General features: G+C 35.9%; 2 protein-coding genes and 1 long non-coding RNA gene across 12 annotated transcripts in view; 1 reads left to right on the top strand and 2 right to left on the bottom strand.

The window, feature by feature from the left end:
* The window catches only part of ARID4A (AT-rich interaction domain 4A), a 52,597-nt gene extending 43,275 nt beyond the window's left edge, over positions 1-9,322 (bottom strand). For 2 of the 5 annotated variants that reach the window (XM_031453782.2, XM_010976697.3), the window contains exons 1-5: positions 9,140-9,319; positions 7,984-8,040; positions 6,054-6,164; positions 4,202-4,267; positions 3,137-3,227 (exon numbers count right to left, since the gene is read on the bottom strand). In XM_031453782.2, coding sequence (XP_031309642.1) covers positions 3,137-3,227; positions 4,202-4,267; positions 6,054-6,164; positions 7,984-7,989 — 274 coding nt within the window. In that variant the 5' untranslated portion in view covers positions 7,990-8,040; positions 9,140-9,319. Of the gene's footprint in view, positions 1-3,136; positions 3,228-4,201; positions 4,268-6,053; positions 6,165-7,983; positions 8,041-8,142; positions 8,412-9,132 lie in introns of those variants that run through there. The other 3 variants (XM_064485985.1, XM_031453783.2, XM_031453784.2) reach the window with 3 other exon arrangements.
* Positions 9,323-9,599: 277 nt separating this feature from the next.
* The window catches only part of LOC105086237 (uncharacterized), a 21,729-nt gene continuing 3,469 nt past the window's right edge, over positions 9,600-27,859 (top strand). The window contains exons 1-4 of one of the 6 annotated variants that reach the window (XR_010380983.1): positions 9,600-9,880; positions 10,956-11,011; positions 22,045-22,092; positions 22,185-22,212. This is a non-coding gene — a long non-coding RNA (uncharacterized LOC105086237). Of the gene's footprint in view, positions 9,881-10,955; positions 11,012-21,213; positions 21,329-22,044; positions 22,261-27,859 lie in introns of those variants that run through there. The other 5 variants (XR_010380982.1, XR_010380985.1, XR_010380984.1 and 2 more) reach the window with 5 other exon arrangements.
* Positions 23,567-27,859, bottom strand: part of PSMA3 (proteasome 20S subunit alpha 3) — a 19,709-nt gene continuing 15,416 nt past the window's right edge. Inside the window, exons 9-11 of the mRNA XM_010976698.3 lie at positions 25,619-25,686; positions 24,136-24,200; positions 23,567-23,725 (exon numbers count right to left, since the gene is read on the bottom strand). Coding sequence (XP_010975000.1) covers positions 23,681-23,725; positions 24,136-24,200; positions 25,619-25,686 — 178 coding nt within the window. The 3' untranslated portion in view covers positions 23,567-23,680. The remainder of the gene's footprint in view (positions 23,726-24,135; positions 24,201-25,618; positions 25,687-27,859) is intronic.

The raw sequence follows: 27,859 nt of genomic DNA, 5'->3' as shown, positions 1-27,859 counted from the left end.
TTTAAAATATGGGAATGCTTAGTCTTATGGAAAACCATTTAAACAATGGGTTAGAGTCTATCACAGGACTGAACAGATTTTTTTGTTACTTAGTACTTTTTTCTTAATGAATGATTTTCTAATCAGCAGAATAAACATCTGGTTTTGAAAAGATTTTGTGGTTGATTTTGGTTATAACAACATTTGTCGTAAGAGGTTCTAACCAAATTAAAAAACCTTGGAAGCCTGCAGCACATTCTACAAAAGTCAATCCTTCACCAGTTTAACCCTGCTCTACTCCTTTAACTTCCATGAGAGTTGACATAACTGATGTGCAAAATACTAACTATAAGGCATGAAAAATCCCGAATCTTAAAAAGCATTTGTCGCAAAAATATGATGGAAAAGATTTTATTGTTAAACTTGATATGTGAAGTATAGGTTTATGTACATTTAAATATAAAATTATTTAAATTAATGGCAACTTTTTCCTTTACATTTTCCTTATTTTTCAAATACAATGTGTTATTTTTATATTCCAAAAAAGCAAAAGAAGAACAGTTTCAGAATGTCTTACTGACAGTCATATTTGCCAGGAATTAAAGGCAACATACAAGTGGAGATAGGAATTCTAATCTCAATTTTGATATCTTCTAAATGACTGGACAGATAACAACACACTTCCATACATTACAGATTCCTTATCTTCAATGCAAGGATAAGAACTATCAAATGAATAAACTATGCTGGAGGAACTGTTTTATGATAGGAAGAGGAAATAGTTCCAAGTCTCAAAAAAAAAAAAAAAAAAAAAAAACCAAGAAATATCCAAGAACTGGTGCTATTTATTGTTCAACATTACAGGGCAAGGTATTATCAGATTTTTTTTAAATTGAGTTACATTAGATACATAATGTCTTTCAAAGTTGTTTATTGAACTATTATAGGAAAAATACATACATACATTATATAAGGAGTTAATATCACTGACTCCAATAACTTTTAATCAACAATGATCATAACTCATATTTGATCTAAACCAGCAGTGGTATCCCTTTGTGTTTCATTTTTAGTAATCTGACATAATTTCAAGATCCCTTAAAATCAAAAAATGTCGGTGAGACCATTAATAGTACTCGAGATAATTTTCTGATACTACCTACATAACACTTCTCTAAGAAGCAGAAATCAAGAAAAACTCCAGAAAAGAGCGATTAAACCCAGTAGGTAGTAGGTGCTCAATTAAAGAAAAATACAGAAAGTTCATGACCTGTGAGAGATCACACATTTTATTTTGTATCTTTAAAACTGATCATTCTTTATGTGGTCTACATCTTTCAATACTTAAATGTTCTTTACAGCAGAGTGCTGTACTAGTGTAATACTGAATATACTTGAAAGAACAGTGCCTCTTAACATCTTAAAAAATTGTAGTCACTCTCTCATTACACAGAAAAAAATCCTAAGTATTTTGAATTTTTCTCCTGTATTAGTCTCTTTCTACAAAGTATGGTCTGTTTTTTCTAAGTGTGTACTACCTGCATTAGATTCACTCAATGTGCTTATAAAAAGATTCTTGGGTTGCCATTCCACACCTCCTAAATTGGAAAGATTTGGGGTCCTCAAATCCTCATTTTTTTAAACAAGCACCAAGTGATTCTTATGTGAACTAATGCTTAATGTATGAATCATGTGCAATTAAGGTTCTAAGCTCTTTGAGAACAAAAATTGTATTATTATTTCTTCTGTAATTACCTACCACAGAAAATCATCATAGAGAAGGCTCAGTAGCAACTAGCTCTTAGAAATTTTAAAATGTCATTTATGTAAAGGATACAGATTGCTATTTGTAAATCTAAAATGTGAAGACCTGAAAAGTATTGCTTCTGCAGAAGCATAAGCATTGTATCAGTAAAATTTCACAAGTATCATGAATGCAGCCTTGATACTGAGCACCAAATAGCATTAATAGTATTATTTGAACATGCATCATACAACTTCCCATGACTCTGCACACATCCACTCCTGTCATTTTTATCACTGCCTTATTTAATATAGCAAAATTGTATTTACTTAATCTTTAAAAGTTAACATTAGGCTTAGTTTTTAAATCTCTAACAACTGTCAAGAGCGACAACTAAGCCTCCTAAAAATGTATCGTTCAGAATAATAGCACCATTGTGAACCAACATCAACTTCTAGGAGGTCCAAGAAGAATAAAAAAGGTTAGAAAATAGTAGTTACATACAGAAAACTGCTACTATAAATAGAAGGCACAGAGTAAGACACAGGAAGTACAATTTTCAACCAAAGCATGTTCTTCACAGTTTTGAGCATCAACTAGAGATGAATGATTTTTACCCAAAGCAAAAAATCAAGTACACTAAAAATAAATCTAAAGGGTCATTTCTTTTCCTTCTACAAGGAAACCACAACACTATAATTACATCTCTTATACCAAGACACAGATGTAAAAATCAAACAATGCTATAGGTGTTCAGTGTAAAGCAAAGGACTGGATGTTATTCACAGGATTGTGTGGTCTGAAAAGACTGAGGAGATTTGGAAATGTTAATCATTGCTATTCTCATCAACATAATGATAGCAACTATATAGGTACTACATTTAGGTTTCAATCTACATGTATTATGACACTTGTTGCTACTCACCACAGTAAAGTTTTTTAAAGCCAGTGCAATAGGCCTGAATCTATTCTAGTCAGAATTTTTTTACTCTATAAATTTTGTGGTAACATCTACATTACCCATATATAAAATAGGCAGCAATAAAACAAAAGACTGCAACTATGCAATTTTAATTGTAATTACAGGAAAAGTTTAAAAGTCTGATTATTTAAAATACTAAGTTATATTGCATTTTCTAATGGAAGAAAACCATATAATTTACTTTCTTTAAGAGAACTATCATGATAACCTAAAAAAGAAGTATATTCTTGGATGAAACAGCCATAAGTGGCTATGGCAATCATTAAAAGGTAAGTATGTTTTTATCACCAGGGTGTCATTAAAATTTTAGCCATTTACGTCAAGTAAAATGACAGGAAAAAAATACATATTTCTCTGCTAACATAACAATTCAATGTATTTACAAAAAAGAGGGCTATGAAACACCCAAATTAAATTTCTTAACTACTTACCCACAGTATACCAACTAGCATCTGTCAACTTGCTGATAACAGCTTCCTGAAAGGATCCATCAGATGTCCTTGTTTCAACAATAGCTCCAACCTAAAACACAAAATCGAAATTTCATCACCAATAAACAAACCAAATCACTCCTACCAACTATATGACCTGAGTACAAAAAAATCTATTTATGATAAATCTACCTTTTAATGGCTTAAATCTCTATCTTTTATAGTGTTTATACATTTATCATGCAATCCAAGCCCCACACACTTAGGCATCGATAAAATAGTCACTATTACCCCCATTTTACACACTGAAAATTGTGGCCCAGTAAGAGAAAATAATTTGCAAAAAAGTCCAGGATGAGAACCCAGTCTTTTAAGTCTTATTTAATAATTTTTTTTATTACATTATATTGACTTCAAGAAAACTGTAGAACGTAAGAACCGAAAAACCACAAGATAGAAAAAATAGCTTCAATTTTCTTTCACAGAAATACTGAATACTGGATTCAGCATTTGTATTTAAGGGACCTTTTAGATAAAGGTTCACCTGGAAACAGAGGGATGGACCAGTTGACCTTCTTTCAGCTTCCAGACCTTTGTATATCAGATATTAACTGAAGTGGTACTCTGACATAACAAAGATTTATTACATAAACAAATGGCCAGAAATGGATGGAAAACATAATATAGGTATTCATTAAATTGAATTATTAAGTCAACATAGTTTACTTGGTAAGTTAGAACAACAGAAGATTCAGATTTATGAAACTCATATATTACTTAGTAAGCTAAACATCTGTGGCAACAGTATGAAAAACAAAATGAAGTATTCCAATCCAAGAATTCCAAAAAAGGTAGCTGAAACTCATTTAACATTCTTACACTAAGGATACAGCCATTGCAATATCATAACTTATAGTAACTGTTCAAAACCTCACTTATATTTTTGTTTTCTGATTAACATTCTTACAACATTTTTAAAGTGTGTCTACAAATGTAAAATTCAATAAATCACTGTATGAATTTATGATTCATCATTTCAGATTTTGAACTGTACAACATACGTACTCTTAAAGGACCCTTTACTTGGTCATCTTGCACCAATTGTGTAGTATTATCCTGTTTCAGGAGTACCTAAAAAACATTTTTGCACAATAGTTCGCATGTTACTTTTAAAAGAATACATTTATGGTAACACTGTAACAAAAATGTCTGTTTTCTTAGCATTCTATGGTTACCTTTGGTATTATACTTTTTACATTGTCTTGTATTTATGTTTACTGTCTCATTAACTGTGAGCCCCTTGAGGGCTAGAGTCCTCCTTCATCACTATATCCCCAGCAGTTAGCAAGTGTCTATGCGTATTAAGGGCACTTAATAAATGTTTGCTGAATTAACTACAGAAGATTTATAATCTGTAGTGTTTATTGTAACACCTTAAAACTGCCTTCACTGCTTTTTATTAACAACCTATAAAAAGTTGTCACCAAGTATATATAAAACAAACCAAAAAGTATCAAACTTTATTGTCTACATGCAAGGTAAATAAATTAAAACTAGCGCTCTTCTGGTCCTTTATTAAATATACCTGAATAATAATCTGATATGCAATTCAATCACATGTAGGTGCTCCTTTCTACTACAGATTCCCCCACATACGGTGGAGGAGCAAATACCCAAATAAGGAGAAACATCAAATTCTAGGTAATTTATGTATGATAAGACCTCCCCAATCACTGTACTGGCTTTAAATTAAATGAGTAAATCTATAAAGAGCCACAATACTAACAAAAAGTTAATTCCACATAAGTATGTAGTAATCAAATCCTGGATGGCTGACATAGTAAAAGGGCTACATAAAACAAGAAATGAATGTCAAATGATGTCTTAGTAATACTTGAAAAGTTTCACCAGTAGATGAAAATTTAAACAGAAAGTTTAAAGTAGTCATAGATTTTGTCTACTTGTCTACAACACAAATCACAATCCTCTGGTTCAGTGGTTCTCCAACTTCAACATGCATCAGAAACACTTGGGTGGCTTGTTAGAACACAATCATTGGGCCCTATCAGAATTTGCTTAATTTTAAACACGTTCTCAGGTTGAGGCTGATGCTGCTGGTCCTGGGCCACACTTTGACAATCACTGTTCATTCATTCATTCAACATATTCTGAATGCCAAGTGTGTATCAGGCACTACTCCAGGTATTGGGGATGGAACAAGGCAAACACTTCCTCCTTTCATATGTAAGTGAAAAGCAAACTGAAAGTACAGCATGATCCAAAAACAATAACAACAACAACACTGTTACAGAAAGCACCACACAAAATCTGGTAGAACGTATCAAATCTCTATGGAGTAGTATCAAAGAGGACATGCATGAACTTTATTCTACAGCTCTCTAACGTTGTAAACAAGGGCTTTTAACCCCTCAGTACTTTCCTCAGTTTCCAAACAGTGTACAGGAATAATGCATTAACTTTTTTCTAGCCATAAAATCATCTTAAAAATAAAATTCTTAAATCATTTTTAATGCCACTTTGAAATTATCATTCACACTGTATTGTTTTTCCTAATCACTTGAAATCGTCTCTACCTGCATAATGTGAAAGGTGAGAAGATAAATTATAGCCTAAGTAAGCATGCTACCACAAACAGGAAAGATCCAAATGATGGGAAGTATCATGAGTACAATATTTTCATAGAAGCACTTTGGAATATTCTCTCATTTTGAGTTATTTCTCAATTCTTAATGTGCTATTCCTATAGTTTTATATATAACAGTGCTTTCATACAGTAATGATTTAGTAAGTGAAGTAATTAATGATTCAATAAATAAAATGTTGATTTGCAGTCTCCCCACCCCCAACTCTCTTCAATCGAGTTAATAAAGCTGTTGCATTAAAAAAGAAAAATTACCTTAACTTTTACCAGCCTTTTCACAGTCTTAATTTTTGCCTCACAGAAGGCACCTCGGTACTTGGCACTGACATCAGTTCCCACTGTCAGGTAGGCAGGCTCATCCGCCGCCTGATGAAAGGAACACAAAACGTCAATGTCACTACTATTTCCCCTGCTCCAACCCCAAGTCTCATCAAAAGGTTCTGTATTTAAAGTAATAGGAAAATTAATAGTATTTGCTTATTAATATCATTACATAATTTGAAAAATACCCCTAAAGCAAACACTTTATTAACAATTCTTTATTTTATAAACTGTATCTTGCTAAAATAAAACATTTTAAATTGTAACTTGAAAGTATCAGTAGGGAAACATAATGTTTTTCTTCCAGCTACAAAATAATTCAACAATTTTACAATTTATTTAAGAAATGAAAAAATAAGAAAAATCAGAAAAGGTACGTTCATACTAAGTGTCTCATAAAGCTAAATTATTTAATGATGGCCTCCTGAAATTTTTGTTTTCAAACTAAAAGAAATATTGCTATTAAAATTAACAGTAATATTACATAAGTAAATGTTTATTAATACAGCTACATAAAGACATCTTTTTAGATACACTAACTGTACAGAAAGGAAATGAAGCCGATCCTTTGATAAAGAAGCATTATTGAGAAAAATCGTTGGCCAAAAGCTGCATTTTAAAGGTTTTTGTCTAAATTAGCTGATGATCACAGAGATATGACCCGATGGCTCAGAAATTGCATCCATACCTCATTTACCACACTAATCTCAGTATACAAAAAAAAAAAAAAGCTTCACAAAGAAACATCTACTTTTAACAAATGGCCACGATCAAGAAGGATACATTGAAAGATGTGAGACATTTCACTCCACCATTCATTTTAATCTTGACAGTAACAGAACGATTGCCATCCATCATTTTACCAACGTTTTTTAAATTTAAGTGTATTCATAGAAGCTCAAATCAACATCGCTAAGTGCAAAGGTGACAGTGTACACTTTAGAGAAATACTTTCAAGTAGAAAATTATTTCTCAGTTTCTAAGTTTTCCCAACTAACGTTAAAGAAGGTTACATGTGTCACTCCAAAGAAACAGGAACGGAAGAGAAAATTTGAAAAATACTGCATTTCAGAGCTTAATACATTGAAACAGTAAGGAATCAAGCATCTTTTAAAGTTGATGCATTTACAAATAATGCAAATCGAAGAGAAATACTTTTGGCAAATAAATATCTGACCTGAAACATTCAATGCCAGAGAAATGTAGGATGCTATACCTTCCTTTCCCTTTAAACATCACATACGATATGTTTGCAGTATTAGTTGTCTTCTGAAGAGTATTTTCAGATCGGATATATGTTTAAAATATTTACTATAACGACTGAACTAAAGTTAAGCATTACTAATTATAGTTATAATATTTAAAAACTTAATTTTAGTTCACCTTTAAATATTTTAGCCACAGAATTTCACTTTATCCCCAGAAGAAATGGTATCTCCCTTATACAATCCACACATTCCTTCCTTAGAAAATCGCACTGGCACTGGGGACAAAAAAAATTTTCAAAAAATCCCCCAAAGAACCAAAGCAGGACAAAAGATTTACTTCTGCAAAGGTTGCTGCCAACACAGGAAGTGTTTAAAAATACTAGCCCAATGGACAACAATGGAAAGCCTGCACCAGCCTTTCCAAAGTGCTAACTGCTTCGAAGAGGGGCTGAACTGACCGCATTTAGACACAATGATCATTTCTCACCCATTCAACACGTCCTCATTTTCAGAAAGCGCTGCTTAGGAGAGAGATCATTTCTGAGTAGCAAAAAAAAAAAGAAAGAAAGAAAAAAGGAAATGACATTCCACAGCACCAGCCTCACGCCAGGCAGTGTCCAGGGCGCGAGCTTCAGAGCAGCGTTGACTCCACTTACCTTCATTTTTATTGGTGATCTGTGGGGTTCCAGCTCAACGAGCTATCTTCTCCGTCGCTAGAAACACGGGGAAAGACAGGCACAGAATCAATCAACAGAGGGGAGCGACCCGGAGAAAGAAAGTAAACAAACGCCAGCGGGGAGGGGCAGAACCCTCACCAGTGAAGGGCTAAGATCCCCCGGAGGGCAGCCAGGACGCAGGAGCGGAGGGGGCGGCGAGAACCCCACGGGCGCCAAAGGGCAGCGGGTTCCGCCGCGGAGTTCTCCAGCGGCCCACCGCGCCCCTGTCTCGCTCTCCACTTTGACCCGGAATGCTCAACTCAGAGCCCCAGGACGGTTCGCCCTGGAGAAGGGCAGGGCACCTTTTGGGCTTCCCCGGGCCCCCCGCAGGCGCGGCCTCCGGGCTTCAGGTTCGCCGCCCCCCGGATACCCCGACTTCGGCCCGCGCCCCGCCTCCACTGCTCGGCCCCCTCGGCCCGCCCCGGGCCCGCGGTGGCGGCAGCGGAGTGTCACGGCGCCATTGCTCTCCTTCCTCGGCTCTGCACCATGTCAGGAAGGAGAAGCGCTTCTTCACCCGAAGGGGCAAGGGCCGCGGCCTTCAGCCCGGAGGCGCGCAAGGGAGGAAAGACCCGCAAGGGGGAGCAGGCGGGGGGGGGGGGGGCGGGCGGAGAGGAGGAGGGGAGGTGGCCCGGACAGGGTGTGGGAGGGGAGGGGAGCCGCACAGCGGCAGCCACCGCCTCCTCCCCGCGCCCGCCTCAACTTTTTGTACAGCCCCGAGCGATACCAGCCCCCAGTCTCCCGGGTCCTGCCACGGACTCCACAGGGGAGGACGCGCCGCCGAGTTGGGGACCGGCTTCCCCAAGTAGCCCGCTCCTCGCCGCGCGAAAGCAAACTTAGCGGCGCGGCCAGCCCCACAGCCATTTTCCCGGGGAACCCGGGGCAGCGGCCAAGGAGGCAGCTGCGGCGGCGGTTCCTGCAGTTGCTGCCGCTGCCCCACGACCTGCCGCTTCCCCTGCGCTCGCCGCCCCGCTTGCCTAGCATCCCACTCCCCACCTCCAAAGCTTCCAACTGCACCGGGACCCCGGGCAGTAGCACCAGATGCTAGTGCAGCTTCGTCCATTCAGTATCCCCCGCTTCCCTTCTTCCTACCTATTACCTGCGGGTGAAGTGCGCGCTGTCAGCTCCCGTGTCCTCCGCCCCACTGACCCCCGTGAGCCCCCGTCCGGGCAGTACCACTCCCGGCCGCGGCGGCAGTTCCTGCGCCCGGTTCCCCACTCGCCCGATTTACTGCCACAATCCACCAAATAACAAGCTGTTGAGCAGACTCGCTTCTACACGAACTCCTATTGGCTGCTCATGACGCCGAAGAGTTTCGGATTGGAGCTCGCTACCTGCCGTCCTCATTGGATGTAGCTCTGAAACTTCATGGATTGGTGCGAAAAACAGCAGGTAGGACATCTTCCACTTGTGATTGGCTGTCTCCGAAGACTAACGTTACTGGAGAATCAGGTATTGAGTAAGCAATTCCTGAGAAATGATTGGTAAAGACGACTCCGGATGTGCTTGACTGAGCACTGATTGGTCAATTGAGGGGTCAGGAAGAGCAGTTCCGCACTAGGATTGGAGATGGAATGTCCCATGGAAACCGAACCCGGAGCTGCGGCCAGGACTTGCACGGGGGCGGGGCAGGGTCTTTCCAAGGCGCCTGCGCCGAACCAGCTTCTCGGCGCCATTTTGTCTGGGCAGCGGTGGCCGCAGCACTATCGCATTTTATGTTTCTGGCTAGGCGAGAGCGGAGTCTTCATCCTGTAGATTCATTTTACTGCAGCACCCATCCACCGTTCCTGCCAGGACAGCACCTAGTGAAGGTTGGAAGAGTCGTGGGTCTGTCAAAAAGGTCAGTTGGAAGCTATGATTGTCCGGTGGACTGGGGGATGGCGCAGCTCTAGCGGCACCGGCACCGGAAGTGAGGGGGCCGCGCGGCAGCCATGGCGGAGGGAGTTCTGTCTGCGGCTGGGTGGGGAGCAGGGGGCGGGCTGAAAGGGGGCGAGGCTTCCTCTCCCGCTGCCCCAGAGAAAGGGGCGGAGGGGACGAGCGCGTCTTTTTCCCAGGGCTGATCCTTTTGGCTCCTCTCGGGACTGTGAGAGATTTTTCTGGATTCTGCCCATCTCAGAGCAGTGCTTTCTCCCTTTGGAAGTGGGTTTCGGGAGCTTGCCATATTCTGCAACCAAGTGCCACCGGCTGTGGGCGCGTCCTTGATTAAGAAGAGGAAGGCGAGGTTCTTAGACCCATCGTGCATGGGGAGAGGTATTTCCGCGTGCTCCTCACGCGGTTAAGCGATGAGGAAACGAAAGAAAACGCTGGGTTTTGGGGTGCTGAGGAATTCGCTTGCTCGCACAGATGCCGCTCCTCTGACCTTAGGAGACTGCCACACTGCATGAGGCTTATGCTGCTATTTGAAAGGAAATGGCAGTGGTTTTGCGAGGACTGAAAACACCTTAGATAAAAGGACCTCCCCCATAGGACTTTGTTCAGGGCAGCCATTAATCTTGTTCTACTAGCAAAGTCTTGTCCTCTGTTAAATAAAGCAAAAATGCATTTGAAATGGCGAAAATAGAGTAATAGTTGACAAGTTGTTTTAAAGAGTGAAATAAATCCATGGACCATTATCCACGTTGACCAAATTTACTCGTTAAGAAAACCTCTTAACTAATTGAGTCAATTTTTCATTTCAGCGATGAATTTTCTTAGTTACTAACTAAGAAAATGGAATGCATGTTGGTATTTCTGTTAAATGACCTAGTCATACGGATCTGAATGGCTGCTTAAAATTATCCTCATATTTCTGTTTTGAACCTATTGCTGTATTGGTGGGGCTCCACACTAGAAAATGATTGAGTGATTTAAGAATTTATTGGGTTGAGGTTTTTTTGGTTTTGTTTTGGTTTTTTTTTTTGTTTTTTTTTTGACAGTTGGTCTGAAGAAAACTGGAAAGTTTCAGAGACGAATATCCGAAAGAGTTACTGAGGTGAGTTTTGATATCTGTAAAAAAAAAAAAAATCTTTAGAATTCGTGAGACTGCCTGATCAAGTTTTTTGTATGGATCAGTAAGTAAAACCATAAATAGCAAAATGGAAGAGAAGTAGTTGAAAAGTGTTTGGTCAGGGGTTCAAATGAGTGTATAATTAGCTTCCTGATGTGATACTTTAGAATGAAGTCTCAGAATTAGGACATACTTAATGAATTTGTTTATCCATTCATGCCATTCCCATTTCTGGGGTTTTAAGTACTTAATATTTTCATCAAGGAATAATACGAACATTTTAGTGATTTTTTTTTCCTCCCTATTTAAAAATTTGGCATGTAGGAAAAATATTTAAGTAAGAATTTAGAAGTGAAGCGATTTTTTTTTCTCTTAAGAAAATTATAAAACGATACTGCTGAACGTCCCAGCTAGGGCAAGGGTAATCACCTGTAATTCTACAACCCAACTTAAAACTTTTGTTATCTGATCCAAATAATGCATGTCAGTGGGCATTTGGAAATTACCAAAAAGCCAAAAGAAGAAAACAGAATCTCTTGTATTGCCTCCTGCAAAAGGTGATTACCATTTATAATGTAGTTGTACATTATATAGAGGGGTTTCTCATTTTCTCTGGTTTTGTTTTACAAAATAGAGATCATTCTGTCATTGTATTCATTTTGTCATTCTGGTTTTTTCTTTATGGAAAATATTGGGAGCATGCTAAGTATTTTTCATGGCCTCATTGTGTTCTGCATAGATGTACCATAATTTACGTAACCTGACCTTTTAATATTTCTATAATAGCAGTAATATGTCTGAATATCCTTGCTCGTGTCTTACAAAATATTTTATCTAAGAACTGACATCTATGGCTAACATTTCTAGGCATTTAGATCTTTCCTCATATCCCTGATTATTTCTTTAGAATAAATTCCCAGAAGTCAGAAATACAAGGCCAAAGGGATTATACTGTTGTCCATCAGAAAGTTTTTGCTCTTACTGCACTTGCATTTGTTGTCATTTTTCTTTTTATTACTTCCCTGCCCCCAACTTTCTTTTTAATTTAGTTTTATTTTTGAACTTTCTCTCCTGGGTCTCAGTTTATCCAAGTAAAATTGTTACAGTCTTTTAAATCACACATAGAGTGAAATAAACTTGAGAATTTATTTAGACCTTAGGAGTAATTTCTTAAAACTTATTTTTTGTTCTAGAATAGTTAGGCATTTATACGGTGAAGTATTTTGCTACAGAAGTGCACTTAGAGGATACTAAAAACAAATTGTTTTTTATGGTAGAGTTAGTTGAGTTTAACTGTGTTTCCTCATAGCCTGCGTTAAAGTTTTCCATTCTTACCTGCATTCTCTTGGCGCTCTTGTACCTTCACAGGATCCTTTACGTCCCTCTCTTCACAATGTTTTGTATTTGGCTCTTCCCGGTCTTGAGACTCTACTCCCAGAGGGTAACAATTGCAGTTTTAATCACTGTATGTTTCCCTACAACAGATGCATGATAGATGCTCTATCAATATTTCTTATCAATCTTTATGCACCTTTAGTATACAAGATATGTGAAATAAGCTAACTTATGTTTTCCTTCATACTAGTTCTCTCCTGAAAATTCATGATGTTCTGCAGATGCTGTCTTAACTTTCAAAAATTTTTTGGTGTTCCAGAACTTGATTTAATACTGAATTGACTTGTAATCGCTAATATAACGTAGATTTATGAAACTCATTAAGAAGTTATTGATGATTGTTTTCTCAATTTTTTTAAGGATTTTATGATACCATAATGGAAGGCAACCATAGATGAATATTAATTGAACAGTCACTAAATCATCTCTTAGGAATAAATGAAGGAAAATTTTCATAGAATTTTGTAACCTATTTCAGTGAGCCCAAACTGGTAGAATAATGTTTCCTACAAAATCAAAGTTGTTAAATTTTTAGTAATTTTTTATGAAGAAAAACTGTTTTGAGCAGAATGTTTTATTTGGTAAAGGGTCAAGTGAGGCTATATATTTAGCATCCCAACATGATATTTTGGACAAGCCTCAAAATTAGAACATACCTATGGATTTTTTTTACCCATTCATGTGGTTGCCATTTCTGGATTTTTAATTACAGAACACTGAACATTTTCATGATTTTTAAAATTTTAATCCATGGTAAAATACTTGACATACAGAGATCTCATCAGGAAAAATGTTTAGAAGTGAGGCAGACCAGTCTGTTCTGAGTGTGTGGACTATATAGCATACTCAAAACAAAAAAAAGTCTTTGTTTTCTAGCGTAAGCCTCATTTTGTGAAAAAATGAAACGGTGTCCCAGTCTTAAAAAGACCTGGATCTGCTATCTGTTGAAAATTCTGTTTCAGGGATGCAGTTTTACTTAACTATTCTTTAGTAATCAAGATTGGCCATGTTACTATTATATGTATCTTTTGAAAAATGATAGAATTTGTTCCATTGTATAGTTTATTTCTGTAAATGTCTGTGTTGGAGAAGTAGAACAGATTGTTACGTTGAATGTAGCTGCTTTTCTAGTGATTTTGTTATTTTTTGGAAAGTTACATAATTTGCTTATTTGCAACCAAATCAACCTTTGCAATTTCTGTGTAGTCTAATGCCTTATTAAATGTCATTACTTTCTTAATGGTCACATGAAGTCATAAATACTGATATTCTTCCATACATAACGCAAATAAGAGCGTATTTTAGGATTAGATTCAAGCCGATAATAGGTTACTAGTGGCATTTTTACATGGCAAGGGCCTGTGCTAAGGAGCTTATTGTCAATAAAGGAAGAGCATAATTAAACATGTGGAAAGTTAACGTAAATAGTTACTTCAAAAGATTCAGTCAGCTTAGATTGATTTAACTTTTTAAAGTTTTAAATCATGGCTCACAAGAAAAACTGATTAGTAAGTTTAGTATACATTTGGATTTAGAAAAAAAAACAGTTGGATCTAATTGTTTTGAGAAGGACAAATTTTATAATACAGAACAAAAAGAAATTTAGCCATAGTTGAAGGCTTTTCAAGGTTAGTGATATGTAACATGTAAAAGTAGAAGAAAGGAAGTCATTATAAGTGGATGGAAGGTTGTGAGCAAGGATGCAGTTATAAGAAAGCTATGTTTGGGACAGTGGGTAAACAAGTTTGGAAAAAATGGCTGATTAAAGATAACACTGAGAAAATTGTGTGAAGCCAACTTGTCAAGGTTTCTAGAGTTAGCTGTGCATCCGAATTATTGGGGATGCTTGTCCTTTATAGGTTAGGGAGCTTCTAGAGGATCCTGAAAGCCGGGATGTGAGCAGAAAATAAAGATTTTTGTTTTGTTTTGTTTTCAGATTTTATAAGTTAAAATGGAACTAAACAAACAAAAAATCATTTCTAATCCTGTCAACATTAAATTTTTTAAATTTCCCTTTTCCTTGTCTGTACGCATCTTCTTTCTTTTAGACTTAGAGAGATTTTTATTTTTCTTTGTTCCTTAACATTGTCATTGGCATTTAGAATACCTGCAGTCTCTGCAGTAATTTTAATGTCTGAAAATATTCCATCAAGCTGTTTTTAACTTCATTTTTCTTTTGCTTGACTGTTCAGGTTTCTAGTTCTTAAATATTGTGCTGTAATTATCATTTATGCACATACAGTATTTACTGTTCTTTTAGGATTGATTTAAAAGGTCATTGTATGAAAATTTTTATGACTCTTGAAACGTTGCCATATTATTTTCCAAAAGGATTATTGTTTACTCTGTCACCTTCCATGGGAGTTTAGCTACCAGCATTAGTTGGTCTATAATTATAATCATCTTTGTTAAGTTAATAGTGCAAAATATGTTCTTTTTCTTTTGTAATATTTTTGTTAACTAGTGAAATGGGACCTCTTTCCATAATTTCACTGAATGATTCTTAGTAATTGACAAGTTGTCTATTCAAGACTTAGGTTCATTTATGTAGTAGCTTTGATATTTTATTCCCTAATTCTTTGACTTTATTGTATAATATTTAGTAGTAATTGCTGCAGATATTTTTCCATAAAGACTTTCCTTTTAATTTTTTTTTTTGAAGGCTTTTAAATAGACACAAAATGTATTAGTAGGAAATTACTTGGAAGCAGTGTTTAGTGTGACTGAAGAAATGACACAAGAATTGGAGTTTGGGAGATAATGAAGTGGTGTCAGCATGAGATGAAACTAGAGTAGGACCTGGAGAGGAAGGAACAGGTGAGCAAGAGATGGTGAGGGGAAAAAAGTTAATAGCATTTGATCTTTAATTGATTATAGAGGTAAAGAAGAAAACAAGATATTCAAGATTTTTTAAAATGGGAAGTAGATTGTGCCGTTAATTAATTTGGAAAGTTAGGAGAGGCCCTTGATTGGTAAAGAAGTTGAAAACAGTTTTAAACGTTCTAATTAGAGCTTGAAATGTCCAGTAAGCATCTGTTCTTTCGTCATACTGCCTATGGGGTCCCTACCTGGGGATAAGGCATATGCCGGACCTTACATTGTTTTCTTTATTCTGATTTTTAATTCCATTCTTCCAGTAGACTTTTTGTGCTTTTATTAGAGCTTTCTTATTTCTGATTTTTAAAGTACAACTTGAAAAAAAATAGTTATAGTGGATTAGTAAGTAAAATAGGTGCAGGAAAACTAGATGAGTCTCGAACGAAGTTAAAGAGGTTAGTTTCTCATTCTTTTTTTCCTTCCAGTTTTATTGAGATAATTTACATATAGCACTGTGTAAATTTGTGTACAGCATAATGATTTGACTTACATCTTGAAATGATTATCGCACTAAGTTTAGTGAATATCCATCATCTCATACGGATGGAAAATTAAAGAAATAGGAAAAAATTTTTTTTCCTTGCAATGAGAATTCTTAGGATTTACTCTTACCAACTTTCACATACAATGTACAGCAGTGTTAATTATATTTTAATATGTTGCACATTACATCCGTAGTACTTATACCTGGAAGTTTGTATTGTCATTTGATTCCCCCTTCCCTCACTCCCCACCTCTGGGAACCACAAATCTGATCTTTTTCTGTGTGTGTGTTTGTGTGTGTGTGTGTGTTTGAAGTATAATTGACTTTCAACAGTGTTAGTTTCTGGTATATGACATAGCATTTGATATTTCTGTACAGTTCAAAGCCAGCATCTTGATAATTAATAAGTCTAGTTCCCATAGTTTTTCATTCTTGAAAAAAATATGTAGTTTTAAGAGAGTATCTTACAAAATATATGTGTGCTTTTAAACTGTTTATAGGGTGAAATATCTTTCCCTCTTCCTCAGTGAACTGAGTTTTGTATGTTCTGTTTTAGTCTGATTTTAACAAAATATAGGAAAGTAACAAGAGATGTATGTTTGTGGAACACAGATGTTTATCTAAGATTCTTCAAACATCTAAGTAAAGATGTTAATTGTCTTGTTTTTGGAAACCACTTTTATTTCAGCAGATGAAATTGACATGTTCAGTGTAAGAAAGGCCTTTAACAGTTAGGAATATCAAAACATGGAATAGGCTAACTTGCAAGTGTTTCTTGCAAGGAAGAGCTAAGTTTAACCAGTTAACCTTCTGTAGTCCCATCTGCTCTTTTTTTCCTAGGGCTTTAAAAATGTTTTCTTCTCTGCTTTTTAGCAAGGGAGAGTTTATGATTTTGTTACTAATGTTAGGTAATACTTTATTTTTTTCCTTTTTCTCTTTTTGATTTGGCTTTTTAATCTGTTTTTATAAAACCTAAATAACCCTTTTGGGGTAATATATGAGCTTATGAAATTTGAGCTACTTTGTTACATATATTAAGACCATCATTGATATCATTTAAATAGGTATTAAAAAGTTTATCGTTAACACTAGCTTTGAGTTACAAAGCTATAATCTGTTTACAGGTTGAGATTTACAGATTGAGGGAAAAATAATTACTACATTCAGAAATAACGTTTGTGCATTTTTCAGCATTTTTAGTTTTTAGTGAATATGTGGTTGTGTGTGTTTTCATTGCTTCTCTTTTATTAATCTCTTACCTTGATATCTTTTATTTTTCGAAGATTAAGTCATTTGAATTACAGGATTTAGGTCTTCCCCAAACCCCCATTAGAATGATAACTTTTAAAATTGTTCAGAGATAGCAAAAAAAGATACTTAGTTTTAGAATGTGTGGGTGTGGCCAGGGTTTTTTGTGGAGATGGGTGGTTTAGGAAAAATTTCTTAACCTCTGCCTCATCTGTAAAATAGGGATAGTAATAGAACGGACCTGGTTGGGATTAGTAGTAAATGAGTTCAGTACATGTACAGTGCTTAGAATGATGCCAGGTATTAGGTGGTGGTGGTAGTGTGTATAGTGTTGCTACATAATGTCTCTCATTCCAGGAGAGTTTTAACAAAAAGTTCATTTTTTTTTTTTTTTAACAAAAAGTTCATTCATAGGTGTATAATAGGTTCCAAGACAAGACTTCATCCTAGCTATAGGTGGCCAATAGATGTTATAGCAGGGACTCCAAATGTTTAAACAAGACTGGAATTAAGGATCATCATTGCCTCAGGCATGAGGAACAGCTTACTTTTTGCCAGATTGCTTAATTCCACCTGTGGCCAGGGGCCTTTCCCCACAGCTTGTAGCTCCTCCGGTTTCTTTGCTGTTTCTGCTTGAATGCCTTATCTTCTTGGGGAGAGGCAGAACTGGTTCTGTCGTTCATCTCTTTGGGCTGCTTCAGGGACTCCTTGACACCTTCGCAGCTAGGCATGGCACTTGCCACCCCTTCCCCAGACCCTGCCACTAGAAGCAGAGCTTCCTGTCCCACCCTCTGCGCCCATACCTCCCTATATACTGAAAGTAAAGCATCTAGAATCTTGCCTCCTATTCAAGAACTTCCAGAAGGTCATTGTCAACGTCTCCCCAAACTTATTTTCTACTTCTTCCTTTCAGGTATTATTTGCTGCAGTCACACTAAAACTATCATGGCTCTCTTGTACAAGCTCCATGTTTTCTCACCTCTTTGTTTTCATTCATACTTTTCCAGCCATCTGTATTGTTGCCCTATTACCACATGTTCAAAAGCTGCTTTTTAAGTAAAGCTTTCCTTAATACCTCTGCAACTATAGGTAATCTGCCCATATGAATTTTTGTATTTCCTTTTACATGATTCCTACCACTTTGTATATTTTAGCTTTTTGTCCATTTATATTCACTAAATTATGACATCTTACAGACAGAACTGTTACCTATTCACCTTTGTAAGTTTAGAATCTGTCATAGGCCTTGGCTTTAGTAGGCACTCATTTGTGGACTCACGGTTTATAAAAGGTACAGCAAGCTAAAAGGTGACATTTAGTGGACAAGTGCTTGCCAGTAAAATGTGCTTTGTCAGTTTTTGTATACCAGGAACTCCTTGCCTGATCAGTTACTTCAAATGAGATCACTTGCGGTTTAGGAATTGGGTCAGATTCCATAATGTATAGAGAGTAGATAACTCTGGGGACTATCCATAGGTTAAGAATTTTCATTAGAATGATTTCTTACTGTTTTTTAAAGGATGATATGTCTAATTAACCACTAGAGGAGGGATTGTTTTTCTGACCATAGCTGATTTTTCTTAGATCTGCCCACCCACTGATCTTCCTCACCCACAGTGGTCCAAATTTGTGAAAAGTTTGGCCAGGACTAAGGGTACATTTGTTGCCAATAACAGAATATACAAACCACCTGGTTCAGTTATTGAAGCCATAATCTCACTCTACAAGCACCTTTTTCTTACCACAATACCATAATGCTTCTAGGCATAAAAGTGGGAATAGTCAGAATAGGAACAGGGTGGGATATTTCATGAGGACACTTACTTGATCTTTGGTTACTGTAATAGTAATGGAGTGCCTCTAGGTTTAGAAGAAATGGCAATGTGGGAAATAGGAACATAAGTGAAAATATCAGGCTCATAGTGGGCATTCATAGAGGTAGAGCAGCAGCTATGTTCCCTTAGCTCAAAAATTCTCAGAAATTTTACAGTAGTTCAGTGGGATATTGGATTGAGTTAGTGTCCTAATACAGAACACTGGATTTGAAGACCAAGTGCTCTGTCTTCTGATCATAAGCCTGTTCTCATTGGTTGGGATACATTACTCTATATGAGTGTTTGCTTTTAGAGTATAAGGGACAAACATTCACAGCTAGGTATTTACAACTCTTAATACTTAACAGTCCCCTTCACCATCTTTTTCAAAGAATTCCTAAGCATACTTCTGGTATTTAAGTATCAGAAAGGTTAATTAATACTTAACAACCCCTGAAAATCAAAAGTATCAGACATTGACTTGGTAATTTTAGCACTTAAAGAAGTTCCTGATATTCTTAACACATAGGATCAAATTGACAGAAACTTTAATGTCCTACCTACCTCACTGTTTTATATTAGTGTTCTGGTAAAACAGGTATTTCATAATAGCTAAGCAAGATCATTGGATCAGTTTCATTATAGTGAAGTTTCTATTTTGTGTGTTTACGTACTGCTCGTACAAAGAATAAATGCAAGTACAGTGCACTCAAGTGTTTTCTCCTGTAGTCTTTTTTTTTTTTAATCTGTCGTGACCCACAAAGTTGATTTCATGATTTACTCTGGGTCTGAACCTGCTTTTGCAGAGTAGGCAAATGCACTAGATAATCATAATGCTTTTTATTTATTTGGTGGTTTTAACATTTACTAGGCACTTTGATATACTGCTGTACCCTTAGGTGTGATAGTTTTAAAGTGAAGATACAAAGTAATTGTTACCTGAAAATGCTTCTAGTTGTTTCAACAGCAGTGGAATTGAGAGTGGGGAAAGCAGCTGGAAGAAGTCATGGGGGAGGAGGCATTCTTTTTTCCTTTTGTAAGTTTATGATATGTTTGGTAGTGTGTTACTGACTGCTAATCCTAATGGCCCACTTAGAGGTGTATATTTATATTTTTTTGTAGATAGGATATTGTATTTATATTCAAATTCTACAGCAAGCATAAACAAAAAATTTTCACAAAGTAGGTTCCTTCAGACTAAACCAGAATTCTGGTTTTGTTTTGAATCTTTGTGTCTTCACATGCAGTCACAAAACTCCTTTCAGTGTTTGTTTAATTTGGGGGGATGTTCTTATGTGAAGGAACGTAACAAAAAGAAAAGTCATCTTCCTGTTTTTTATTCCTCCATGCATCATACGATACTGTCTTTTTAAGGCCTTTAAATTGTCAAGGGAACCTTGGTAACCAAGGGAAATTTTTGCTGTTTTCTTCTCAAATTTGTAGTTCTGCATTTTATTACAGTTACGAAGAACTACTGTTACCAGTAAATACTTAAGCCACAAAACTTGCTTCTCTACGCTGCTAAGTACTTCCTGTTTTGTCAGATTTCCATTTAGGGGAAAGAATGGATTTAGAGTAGACAAGCCTGAGTTTCACGTTCAAAGCATCTCTTCTGAAATTCATTTTGGAAGCTGTCCAAAAATCTAGATTGGAGGGGTGACATGTCATGTCTACACATTAAGTCATTCGTCAGAAAGCTTCATTTGGCTTCGTATCATGAAAGAGTTATGGAGAAGGAAGAAAAACTTTGTTGTCAGAAATAATTAGTGTATGACTTGCCAGCATTGGTGGCATGCCTTTTAGGCTTTCTGTGTCAAATGTATTTTAGTTTTTTAATGAGTCATTCATTACATCGCCTGTGAAGGAAGTGTATCTGTTCATTTCTAGTAGACTTTTCCTTTAGAAATATGTAAGAACTGCATTCAGCCACATTTACTCTTATTTTCAGTAGGACAGGTGAAAGGTCAAATGGTGGTTAGAATAGAAATGGAGTGAATGGTGAATATTTTCCGGGGAAAGATTGCAGTAAAATGATGTTAATCTTTTGTTAGTAACATTTAGATATAAACAATTAATAATTATCTGTCACATTTTTTATCCTATGAAATGAACTTCTAATTAGGTGTTAATAGAAGATGTTAGTAGAACATACTTTCAGTGTAAACCTAAATCACCTCATATTGCTGGTAAGGGAATCCATCTTGTGTTAAGGGATTTTTGCAGTGCTGGAACCAAGCCCTTAGATGTTTTCTTTGACCATATTGTCCTGACCTGTCTTAATCAGAGCTGTTTCTTTTTTTTTTTGTCGTGTCAGTAAAATATGAAAGATGCTTTTTAATCTCTGAACACTTGCAAAATTTCTTCCTTAGCACCCTGGCTCTTTGTCCCTCATGTTGGAAACGTTTAGAGAGCTGATGCTGAATCATCAGATATTAGAAACCATCTATAAAGGTTTTACCAGATACTTCCCTTTTTATCATGTAGGTATGTGCTTCTATTTCTGAGATATGTATTTCTTTAAAAATCTAATGGAGAAAAAAAAAATTTTCCCAAATACCCATCATGCCCTACAGCTTCATCCTTCATTCTCTTGAAACACTGTAATAAAGTAACTATTTCTGTTGCTATATTCTCCTTTTAACAAGCAGTGTCAAAATCAGCAAGTCTTAAATTTCACTGTATTCATAAGCATTACATCAGTTTGTTGTTCAACATACAGATTCCTGGGCCTCGCTTCAGATCTAGTGAATTCAAGTCTATGGAGAATTCTTATGCAGGTGGTCTCTGAACCAGATGGAGAAACAGTTATCTACCATATGCATTCCCTTCTTCCGCAGGTGGTGGGAGTCCTTAGGAAAGACCAGTTAAGAAATAGCCTAGGCTTGGCAAATACAATATGAATATGGTAGAGTGCGAGAAAGTAAGAGGTCCAGTCTAGGTTTCATTTCCAAAGGTGAGAGATTCCAAAGTTAGAGAAACCATATTAGAATTGAGTGTTTTACATTAAGACTTGATTTTTTCATTTGTGGATTTCTTCTGATTTCTTAACAGCACTTTGGTAAGGGGATTTTTTTTTAAATGAGTACTAATTAGTAATCTTAATTTGCTCTTCAAACCTTAATTGGAAGAGTATTTTAAATATTTCAATCAGTTGAACATACTGATGGCCTACAACATGATTTTTCTCATTTATTTTTCAGGTTCCTTTATAAATAACAGAAATGAAAGCAAATGGATAGTTTTATCAGATAAGTGCTTTTATAGTCTAAATATATTCTATTATTTATAATCTCTAAGCCAAAACTTTATTAAAATTTTTTTTACTATTTTTTTTAGGTACCAGTATCAAGAACGTTCATGGTAATAAGGTATTCAATCTTTTCTGAAAATAAATTTGTAATCTTGTCAAAGTAAAATGTACCAGCTTTTTTTTTTTCCCCTCACAGACTAATCATATCCTAATGGTGTAGTTACAAAGTGCTCCTACAGATGAACCTAGATTATTTTTAATCCTGTGTGTAGCATGTATGAAAATAAATTGCTTTCCTCTTATAATAGCTGAAAAGCTAGGTATATCTGCTTAAGTAGTTTTAGATTTACCTGATGTATGTTTTGAGGGGGCTTAGCTGCTCAAATTTAGGTTTCTCTAGAACCATCGTCTATTCTTTTAAAGAGTGTTAAATATACTGACGTGAATTTAAGAACAGAGTTACAGCACTGTAAAACAGCATCGATTCATGTGCCTTTTATACTTTGGAAGTTGGAAAAGTAAAGAATGGATAGATACTGGCTTAGGATAGTTAGTTATCTGTCTGTAGGTAAATCTAACTTAATGTTTAGGTGTTTTGTCCAAGGCCACTGGTGTCATTCTGAGTTAAATGTATCAGTTGTAAAATATAGCAGGTAATTTTACGTAAAAGCAGCCATGATAATGAGATACTGGTTTTGAGTTGTTTGTATAGTAATTAATTATTTACGTATAATGATTTGCTATTTCAACTATACAGATGCTCAAAGTCCAGCAACACCCTGCTGCTAAATTCAATGACTAGATTACCTTCTTAGGAAAGCATAACAGTTGAGTGGAGTGACACTGGCATGAGCCCAGTAAAGGGTGTGTGTGTGTAACTGGCATACTTGGCCTGAGTTCAGATTGTTTCTTCCTGCTGTGAGTGCTACTGTTCCTTGAAGGCTGTGATACTGAGTATTCCACTTGGTAACAGTTCTGGTTACAGAGCACTTCCACATATTTCTGATTTATTTTTTAGCATAAAATTTATGGGTATTTTTATTTGAACTTCACAGATTAAGAAAAATTTTAAGTGACAGAATAAGGACTTTGTGGATCCTTATTGAAATCCACTCAAAAGAAAAATAAAATTCTTGACTCTCCAACCTGAAACTTCTTTCTTGTGCATCACACCTAAAGGTTACCAGTAGCTGATGACCAGCAATCATCTCACTATATACAAAACTGGGCAGTGGTATCAATTAATTGCCTACTAGGTTGCTTGGTAGTTTTTATACAACGGCCCAGCAGGATATTCAGATTCTAGACGAGTGATGAAATGGAGCTTTAACTTAATTTGATTCCAAAGCCTCTTTCTGCAGTATTTTAATTAAGGAATTTTAAAGTAGACATAAATCTACATTGTAGTGCTGAATAAGTATGTGCCCAATTACGCCCACAATTTTGTCAAGCAGATATTAACCAAACTTCAGTTGTTACAAGACAAAAATTTAATGAAAATTGGTCAGTGAGTATGTAATAATCCACAGGGCTAAATAGTTACACGGGACTGTATTAGAAATTTAAAATAGATGCTGAAGTTAATGTTACATGTTATCATCATCTGATTCATCTTCTTCCTTCAGGGACTCCTGTTATAAGAGATAAATGGTGTTTAAAATCAGTTTTTATCATTGCTGTAACAACCTGAATCTACTTAAGCACCTGTCATTAAAAATTCTTTATTAAGTGAAAATGAACAATGGTTTAGAATAAGACATCCAAGTAAAGGATAACTAAGTATATCTTGCTCTAACAAATCAGTGATGATATTCTTGATAGAATACACATACAATATGAAAGCATTAAATGTCCTGAAAACACCTTACCATTTTCACAAACACAAAAAAATTTTTTTGGAACAAGGGCAACTTTATTCCCATTGAGTATAACCTAGAAAATTTCTATCCTTAGTTCAGCTCAACTCTTAAGTGTTAATTAACAGAAATCAACATTTTCCCATGATACTTTCAGCTAAAGTAGTTTTCATGCTGTGGCTTACCTTAGCATATTTCTCTGCCTCTTCCCTTATATCTTTTGGAACAATTTCATGTCTTCCTTTAGTTACTGTAAAATAAGCCATATATTTTTGAATATATGAATTAAAAACAAAAGACAATGTTGTGATTTGCAATACCATACAGTCTAGCCAGTCCACAGGTTAATACTAGATTCTTCAAACTCATCTTTGTGTTTTCTCTATGTAAGATTAAATTTGCCCAAATTTAGCTCTTACAGAAACAAAGAATAAATTATGTCATGATTTATCCTGATTCTGTAATAAATCCTTAGCATTCATTCATAGCATGATTAGAATTAAAAAGCTGTCCTTGAAGCCCTATGGTTGCCATACCAGAAAGAAAAGAGCAGGGAGGAGGGTGGCTCCCAGTAACAGTTTTTAAAAAATAAGCAATGGATGTGTGGAAAAAGCAAATACGACTTCAATTTTTTGGAGGGGGTAAGGTAATTAGGTTTGTTTTATTTATTTTAATGGAGTTACTGGGGACTGAACCCATGTTTGCATGCTAGGCATGCATTCTACCAACTAAGCTATACCCTCCCTGCTAGTCAATTATTAAGCAGAACTTTTCCTTCAAAACAAGAGTACCAGCTAAATTTGTTCTGGCTTTATTTGTATTGGAAAGGCACCCAGTGGCTGGAACACCTTTTGGCCAATACCTACTGCAGCTGAACATACGCGTATTTCATGACCCAGCAATTCCACTCTTAAGTTTATTTCCAACAGAGATGCTACATGTGTCTATTAAAATAAATGTACAAGATGTCCACAACTGCATTATTCATACACAAACACTGGAAGGAGCCCAACTCTCTAGCAACAGAGAGATGAAAACAGTGTGGTGTATTCAGAAAACAGAACACTATACAGCAAGTCAAATGAACAAATACTACTATCCTAACAACAAAATTAATTTACACAAATAAAATGTTGAAGAAATCAGGAACAAAAGAATACATATACAATATGTATAAGTCCATTTAAATAAAATTCAACAACAGGCAAAAACCATCTACAGTGAGAATTCAAGACAGTGGTTACCTTTGGGGAGAAGGTAAAGGCTGTGATTTCAAGGAGGCCTAAGGGGTGATCTGGGAGGCTTTTTTTTTTTTAATTTCTGGTTTTTTAATTCTTACTTATTTTCTTTACAGTTTTTAAAGGTTACATTCCATTTACAATTATTACAAAAGATTGGCTATATTCCCCATGTTGTACAGTCTATCCTTGTAGCCTGTTACACCCAGTGGTTTGTACTGGGCTGGTCTACTTGTTGACCAGAGCAGTGGTTACATGAGTGTATCTATCCATGCTGTGATACTTCATCAATTCATTATTTGTGTGTGTGTGTGTGTGTGTGTGTACGCCATTAAAAATTTAAAAGGAGAGGGAAAAAGGCAATCAGTAGTAAACTAGGTTTGCTACAGGTGACTCCTAGAGCAAATAAATGTAGAAAAAAATAACTTACTTTCACCAACCCAGCTGAGCTCTAGTTCAAAAGCTTTATCCTTAACTTCATCGTGTACTATGTAAATTCTAGAACAGAAAAGGAAAAATTTATATTCATTTGGTCATCTACTATTTGTTCATGCACTCAGCAAATTAGAACACTCATCCCTAATGTATTTATAAAATTATACAGCCATATTATATATAGTCTATATTATGAAAATTACACAAGGACTGGTAAAAAATTAAATACTCATTACAAAGGATTCAACATACCTTATATACCTTTACAGCCCAAGTTATTTTGATACATTCTTTGAGAGATATAACTTAAAGATGCCTCATAAGGAAGATTTTCAAATGGGAAAAAGCATTATTACCTGTTCCTTTACAGAATATCTGGTTTTTTTCCATTAACTGATATTTTTTAAAAAACGAACATATGTATTAATTTACAATTAGTGGTCTCTTCAGTCTGCACCTTCTTGACAGGAATATTTTTAAACCTCTTGACCATTCTACATGTCCCTTAACCTGGCCCTCAAATAGTACGTGACAAATTGCAATAAACAAGGAGGCACTATCACACAACATATTACAGTAAAAGGGAAGTTAAAAAAAAATAGTATCAGAGCAAAGCTTTGTTATTTTATACTTTTCACCATCTTACACACCTTTGGAGGGTATTCCTAAAGCCTTGCTATAATATGAGAAAGCATCTTAATTTTCCAGAACTAAGTAGGAGATGCACAGTGCTCCATTTTATTAAATGATGAACAGATGGCTTTCTTATGTAGAACAAATTAGTGTCTACTGTTATACTACTGTTACATCTAAACAAAAGGTGTGGTAAGGGCTGATTTCCCAAAGACTTTCCAGTGAAGGAAACTGATAAACTCATGAGTTTATCATGTTGCACAATTCAGTGAGGAATATTTACTTTCTAGGTTCCTTAGGTTGTTATTAATTGACAATCATAGAATGGATTCTGTTTTTTTCACAAACTGGAAAGGAGAGGGGTCTCATGGTGGGAGGGTAGGGGGAGATGACAGTAGCAGGAGTGCTGGACAGTTGGTACAAAATAATAAAACACTTGATTTTAATATTCTACATGTTAAGCTATCAGTTTAGAGATAAAGAGTACCGTTCAAATAGTATATTTATTATTATATAACAGAGCCCTCTAGGACTTTTTTTCCTTCCATGTATTAAATGTAAAACCTGAGACACTTGCACAAAATACTGACTAGGCCCTGTTCATATAGTTCTAACACGTGATAGTTAGAGGTGCTGTGAATTCCCTGGAATATTATATTTATTACTTTTAAAAATCTGAAAAGCTGGCTGCAAAACCAGCATTTTACTACATCTTTTTTGGAATACCAAATGCCTGCATTCTTTGATCTAAAAGAATCATGATTTTTTTAATATTGAAGTATAGCTGATTTACAATGTTGCATTACTTTCAGGTGTAGTAAAGTGATTTCAGTTATACATACATATATATATTTTTTCAAACTCTTTTCCATTATAGGTCATTATAAGACATTAAGTATAGTTCCCTGTGCTATACAGTAAATCCCCACTGTCTATCCATTTTATATATAGTAGTGTGTATCTGTTAATAGCATCCTCCTAGTTTATCCCCTCTTCCCTTTCAGAAACCACAAGTGTGTTTATCTGTGAGTCTGTTAAAAGGAATCACGAATTTTGAAGCACTGCCACTCAGGTTTACTGGCTTTGCTTACTATTACTGTTGTATAGCATTCGCTGTGAACCACTTTAGGCTTTCTTAAGCTATTTCTAAATGTTTTGAAATACTGCTCATCTTGTTATAAGAATTTTTATAATTAACATATCTTGCCTAAAGAAATAGAGGCTATAAATAAGCCAGCTTCATGGATCATGTATATAGAAAGAATTAGCAGTAGGCCTAAAATAAAGTTACAAGCTAAGATTATGGCTATTGGGATTTCTGAGATTTAAGACGTTGGGAGCCATCAGGTGAAGTCCCTAGAAGTTCACCATGTCTTTCGTTCTTCTGTTGTCACCTTAAGAGGAATATATTTTGTCAAAAGCTATTTTTTACCATCTCACTCGTCACTTGAAATATGGACATTTCTCCTTAATGACGCTTCTTAGAATGTTGGATTCACTTTCTAAAAATCATGCACTGAGTTATTTCCAAACAAAACAGCCTCTTAGAATTGATGTATAAGGTAAGGTCAAGTGAAATATTTTTGTCAATGCTAAAGAAAAT

This window comes from Camelus dromedarius, chromosome 5, assembly GCF_036321535.1.
Source record: "Camelus dromedarius isolate mCamDro1 chromosome 5, mCamDro1.pat, whole genome shotgun sequence".
NCBI lineage: Eukaryota > Metazoa > Chordata > Mammalia > Artiodactyla > Camelidae > Camelus > Camelus dromedarius.
The sequence above is the reverse complement of the archived record's forward strand: the minus strand, read 5'-3'. Positions and strand labels throughout refer to the sequence as shown.